Source organism: Clinocottus analis, unplaced genomic scaffold (genome assembly GCF_023055335.1).
Source record: "Clinocottus analis isolate CAN_PGR_092001 unplaced genomic scaffold, fCliAna1.0.p SCAF_19, whole genome shotgun sequence".
Taxonomy (NCBI): Eukaryota; Metazoa; Chordata; class Actinopteri; order Perciformes; family Cottidae; genus Clinocottus; species Clinocottus analis.
Genome location: NW_027175920.1, coordinates 6,136,863 through 6,142,862, shown reverse-complemented (window position 1 = coordinate 6,142,862; position 6,000 = coordinate 6,136,863). Strand labels below are relative to the sequence as shown.

Sequence of the window (6,000 nt, the reverse complement as noted above, 5' to 3'; positions counted from 1 at the left end):
TTAATAATGCCTGTTGCAAAGATCAGTGCTGCAGCAGGTGTCAGCTTTTACGTTTCGATTTCTCTGCCGGTTGCATTCCCTTTCATGCATGCAACTCTGGGCGAATCCTGTGTAGCCTGGAAAAAAGACAGGATGTATTATGAGACAACTACTGCAAGTATTTAATTAATGACTCAAAACTGATTTAAAACAATCTTTTCCCCTCTTTGTTTTTTAGCTGAACAGCACACAGAGGGAGCAGCCTGTACTTACTACTTGTGGCTCCATGAGTAACATGGGCACAGACTTGACTTGCTCCGACACAGTCATACTGGGAGACCATACATATCATAGAGCCTCCACAATAACACCTCAAGGCTTCACCTGGAAATAGAAGAGAAAAATAACGTTCAACCATCATATACAGAGTAGTGCTACTTTTGCCAAACCACAAAAGATTGTCCTGAAGCTTTACAACCAGACACACTGGATACATAATATTAATTTAAAGTAATCAGTAATCAGATTATTGTGGCTGGTTTTGAGTAGGATATTGTTCTTAGAGTGAAATACACTGCAGGTTTCTTGCGTTTGTCATACAGTAACTTACCCTGGCTCACAACCACCAACACCAGCAGAGCAAGAATCACAGTCTTCATGTTTGAACCTCTCTGTACAGTGTACACCGATCTCTGCATGAAGAAAACAAGATGGTAAAGTGTAAGAATTCAAAAGAAATATTGAACTTGGAACACTTTTATCATGCAGATATGAAAACACTTAGAGATATCCCACCTTGTTAGTCGTCCTGCTGGAGTAGTGATGCTTCTGATGTGTGCTGCCCGGCTGCGAGCTTCATATTTATTTGGACTTGTTGAGCAATCGAGGGAACAGTGTGTCTACAGACCGACGAACTGATCAAGGCCAGGCAGTGATTCTGCAAAACCCGAATGACCTACACAACTATGATCTGTTTTAACATTGTACAGCTGACTAATGTTAGCTTGACATAGTAATAGTAATTACGCTGTAAAAGTATATTCCTGCATCAGAGCACTTGTGAGGCATATTAAACCAATACAAAATCCAACGACTCTGAGCTGTCTGCCTTACAAATACAGTGTCTGTGTATCACAACGCTTACACATTATTTTGGAAACCTTTTCCTTAGGAAAAAGAATAAACAACTTTACCATGCAAGGAGGTAACAGGCATTATCAACTGCAAATTGCGCTAAGAGATGTTGGAAAGAATATACAGTGTACATTGGAACTGTTTTATTGAAAGACACACTTCAGTAAATCCAAGATAATGCACAAATCACATGCTTTGGAAAGAAACAGTGTAAATTTGATTGAAGTTCGACAAATATGAGATCCTAGAAATGACTGGACTATTGATGCCTCTGATGTGTGCTGCCTGACTTCCCTTTATCTGGACTTGTTGAGTAATCGAGGGAACAGCGTGTCAACAGACCGACGACCTGATCGAGGCCAGGCAGTGATTCTGCAAAACCCGAATGACCTACACAAATACAAATATGATCTGTTTTAACATTGTACAGCTGACTAATGTTAGCTTTACGTAGTAATAGTAATCACGCTGTAAAAGTATATTCCTGCATTAGAGCACATGTGAGACAGATTTTGGGCATCAGAGAGCCAGAAGAAGTCAACTCGCTGCTGCTAAAAAAAAAAAAACTCGAGCAGTAAAGGACTCATGTATGTATTTTAATCCAAGAAGATGCACAGTGTGTACTTCAAGTATATCTTAATTTAACAGAGTATTCATGTGGTATTTCCACTTTTATGTTAAAGAACTGAGTACTTATAACTTATTTATAACTTAAATTATACCAACGCCATAAGAGCAAGAATTACAGTCTTCATAGGCTTAAGAAATTGATAGTAAATAAGATATAAAAACACAGAGAAATTGTGTAATTGAATAGCACCAAATCATCTTTGCTTCACAAATTGTGACTTTTTGGGTCATAGTTGCCCTCATTTTATAAATCTTACCACAAAGTCCACCTACTGGAAAAGTTCGGAGGCTTTCAGCCACAAGTCTCATACTTTGTGCTAAAAATATGTTCTCAAACTAAACTATACATTTCATGGTATATAATGAACCTCCAAGCTAACCATTTATTATATTTGATCTTTTCTCATTTTTGTGTGATATTATAATTTTCTTTCTTGTCAAAATCCTGAACTGAAGACGTGTCAGCTGGTCTTGGCCATTTTAAATACTGATGAAATATAACTTGTGTAAACTGGTTTGGCAACATCATCCCCTCCTCACTCCCCATACTACCCAACTAAATAGAATACGTGACACACATTTTCAGAAAAATGATATACATCAAGTGAGTGTGACGCCACAGTAAAGGACACTTCAATACATGTCTGTCTACTTTATTAGGTCAGTAAGGAGAAATCATTGAAAAAGAACAAAGTTCCAGAATTTCTTTTCCCACGAGGCATTCATATTTAGTAATGACAGCATTTCATATTTTATTCATATCTAAATATTTCTGTATTTATTTATGTTTATTTATCCACAGCTATGCTGCGTTAATAGAAGTATAGATCTGTGAGAAACAAATCCATTTCACAGTACTATATTGAATGCCTTGGTGTAGAAAACAATAATACATGTCTTAATATTTCATAAAGGATCTTTAAAAAAGCATAAAACATGAAAATATTCGATGGAATTTGATTGAAATCATGAATGATGTACTGTGTACTTTGTAGTGGAGATTGGATATCAGATATTCATAGTCAAAGAACTCGCAAATAAAAAAAACGTGAGAAAAACATTCAATTCAAAACAATAAGCAATCTATGCTCAATAATGCACATACTCTAGTCTCTATGGAAGGTGAAGCATGTGTCTTTTTTGTTCCTTCACATATTAAAACCAATACAAAATCCAACGACTCTGAGCTGTCTGCCTTACAAATACAGTGTCCGTGTGTCACAATCAACAGGTTGTCACGTAGAATGCTTACACATTATTTTGGAAACCTTTTCCTTAGGAAAAAGAATAAACAACTTTACCATGCAAGGAGGTAACAGGCATTATCAACTGCAAATTGCGCTAAGAGATGTTGGAAAGAATATACAGTGTACATTGGAACTGTTTTATTGAAAGACACACTTCAGTAAATCCAAGATAATGCACAAATTACATGCTTTTGCATAGAAACAGTGTAAATTTGATTGGAGTTTGACAAATATGAGATCCTAGAAATTAAGAGGGGGAAATACAGCACACATTGACATTCTCCAGCAGGGTCTCTTTAACACTGTAAGTAGTTGCATGTCTATAACCTTTCATCCCAGTTGTAGTGAAGTCGGTGAGTCTACCTGAAACAGTTTAATCTGTGAGGTCCAGACACCACGACTGCTCTGTGCTCTGAGTCTGAACACCAATGCTGGACCTTCTCGATGACACGCTTTCACTGTCCCTGCTCTCCATAGAGCCCCCGTTTCCCAGCAGGCACTCCAGACTGGTGTGTTCTACGGCAGACGGGTCGCGCAGTGGAAGATCAGGCTCGAGAGCATCCGATCGCTGTGAGGCTGAATCCAGGGGGAATCCAAGAGGGTGGCCTGGCAATATGGGTGGAGATGCAGACGCGACGGGGACCGAGGGGGCCGAGTCCTCGATTTGGAAGAGGGAGGTGTCCTGGATCAGATTATGGGACGATGTCGCGGATATCAGATCACACGTGTCCTCGTGTGAGGCTTGTGATGAGTTAAGATGGGACTCGGAGGGAAGGGAGAGATGGGGGTATGATTTGGATGACGAGTCCAGCAGGCTGTGTGTGGACGCACCTGTGGGGGCGCCGGACAAAAGGCAAGAGTATTCATCACTATCACCGGGAGGCTGCAGGCACAAAGTAGGCTGGGATTGGCTGATGGTGGTCGGGCTCGCACTGAGATGTCTGTTTTCAGAGTCTTCATACCCGGCATGAGGTGCGAGGCCTGGACTTCCACCCTGGAAGCCTTTGCTGGCGCTAAGAGGAGACGGGCCCGTCCACAGATGTGTCGTCATACTCTCAGAGCTTTGACACAGGCCTAACCTGGATGCAGAGTTTACAGAGAGGGGCAGGCAGGGGTTGGCAGGTGGACTAGAGGATTGAGGCCAGTGCTGGCTCTCTGTTTGGGTTTCAGTAGCTCCACTGTAGTTCCAATGGCCAGCAGGTGCAACACTTTGTCGACTGTGGCCTTCCTGACCCCCAGGATCGTTATTGGGGTGGAAGGTTGGTGCTAAGTTGAAGGGCATGCCAGTGTTGGGGACTGTAGAACGGCTGGACCCCAATTGGATGCCATATGGGTATAGAGGGAGGGAGGCTTTGTAGTGTTGCACAGATACGTGGGCCTGAAGGAGATGCATCATGTGGTGCAGGTCCCTGGTGAGGTTAGATACTTCCTGGTTTAATGTGCCCATCTGTGAAGACAGTGCACACAGTTTGATTGTGACGTTAACGTTAATGTTATATCTGACTTTGCATATTCTATTATTACACTGAGCATGGTGATGTCAACAAGTGCAGTACAGCTTCAAAGTACACAAAACACAACAACACAGTTTGCCTAATTGAGTCGCCAGCACAGTGTGACAAATTAATCAGTTTCTATCTTTGAAGTTCGATATAGGATTCCTGTCCAGATTTAATTCTGATGACCTCTCTGAAGATAGCTAAACTATTTGAATCTCCTCTTTTATTTAAGAAGAAATAGGGAAGAAAGTACACCGGATACTGTGAACGAGGTAGAAAAACAAGAGGGAAAGGGAGACGAGAAGGGCCACAAGTAGATTGAGGTTGTTATCCAACTTTATTTTTGTCGACTCAGCACTCCGCATTGCAGAAGCACCCTGCTGATTAATTAATATCAACTTCAGAAAGCACCTACATGGGCCCTGCATCAGTATCCTCTCGCTGCATCTGCTTCCACATTATTTACACAAATTAAGAGTGCAGGGGCAGAAAGGGGGTCTGTTTCTGCTTATTTTCTGCACTGAAGAAGTCAGCGAATTCATTTCTAAACAGAAACAATCTTAAACAGTTTGCATTTTATCATCAAAAGTGAATTAATGCGTCCTGTATTTCATATTTAGTGTCTCCAAAATACTTCACAGACAGATGTGATGAGGATACAAAGCAAAATTTGGATCTGTGAGGCAACATTGTTTTTGGTCCAATCAATGTTAATTTGTGTTAAGGGGTTGTACCGTACCTTTTGGTTGAGTTGACTGATGCTCTCTCTGACCTCCTCTGTCTCAAGCAGCAGTGTAGCATAAGCCTGTGTGGAGTCTAGAAGTATGCGGAAAAAAGAAAAACAATAAGTAGTTGGCCACACACAGTGTTTATCATTATTAAAATGAAAAAGTGTTCTTTTTTTGTGGACAAATTACAGATACAGTATGTCTACATACATACACACATGCATGCGTATATACGGTTGAATTATGCAACCTAATACAACAGCAGTGTGAACTACTGCAAAATGATAATGATGTCTATGATATCTATATTTTTATGTCTATTATCTAAAGCACGGGTCTTTAACATTTCCTGACCAAGAACCCTCAAACTGATAGAGAGATGGAACAGAGACCCGCTACTATATATTGTATAACATTGTGTTTCATATTAAACTGGGCCTAGTGTCATATATACACATACCTTGTTATTAATACTGAGCAATTCAAATAATAGACGGGTATATATACATTCATGTTGTTGTACATGTGCAAGGTAATATGTGCATGTGCAGTAGCGAGGGTGGCCGTGCCACTGCCATTTAAAAACACACCTCGTCAACTGATATCAATGCCAATATCAACATTGTCTGTCAATTGCATTATAATCATGCATACAAGCTCTTCAAATTTCGATTTTTTATTTTGTTATTTACTGAAAGATAAGATCTTCTACATTGTGTTGGATTCATGTCAATGTGTATTTAAAGACAATTGAATTTGTGAGGGGAAAATGGTGGAAAAAAT

The 6,000-nt window shown here is 40.2% G+C and overlaps 2 protein-coding genes across 2 annotated transcripts in view; both read right to left on the bottom strand.

Annotated features, from left to right (window-relative positions):
* On the bottom strand, positions 1–824 carry LOC137789700 (three-finger toxin A2-like). The gene is made up of 4 exons (XM_068583461.1): positions 775–824; positions 590–671; positions 253–363; positions 1–116 (listed from the first exon to the last, which is right to left on the bottom strand). Exons 2-4 carry the CDS (start codon positions 636–638, stop codon positions 1–3), a joined length of 276 nt encoding a protein of 91 aa, XP_068439562.1. The 5' UTR covers positions 639–671; positions 775–824.
* Positions 825–2,446: 1,622 nt separating this feature from the next.
* Positions 2,447–6,000, bottom strand: part of kcnh4b (potassium voltage-gated channel, subfamily H (eag-related), member 4b) — a 31,172-nt gene continuing 27,618 nt past the window's right edge. The window contains exons 15-16 of the mRNA XM_068583304.1: positions 5,229–5,305; positions 2,447–4,437 (exon numbers count right to left, since the gene is read on the bottom strand). Of these exons, the coding sequence (XP_068439405.1) occupies positions 3,364–4,437; positions 5,229–5,305 (1,151 nt within the window). The 3' untranslated portion in view covers positions 2,447–3,363. The remainder of the gene's footprint in view (positions 4,438–5,228; positions 5,306–6,000) is intronic.

What these genes read in the sequence shown, in the direction of transcription:
- LOC137789700 (XM_068583461.1), bottom strand. Translation starts at nt 638, where the DNA reads ATGAAGACTGTGATTCTTGCTCTGCTGGTGTTGGTGGTTGTGAGCCAG. An exon ending in GTTGGTGGTTGTGAGCCAGG is followed by an intron (nt 364 to 589) that starts GTAAGTTACTGT and finishes TTCTATTTCCAG; the next exon opens with GTGAAGCCTTGAGGTGTTAT. An exon ending in TACTCATGGAGCCACAAGTA is followed by an intron (nt 117 to 252) that starts GTAAGTACAGGC and finishes TCTTTTTTCCAG; the next exon opens with GCTACACAGGATTCGCCCAG.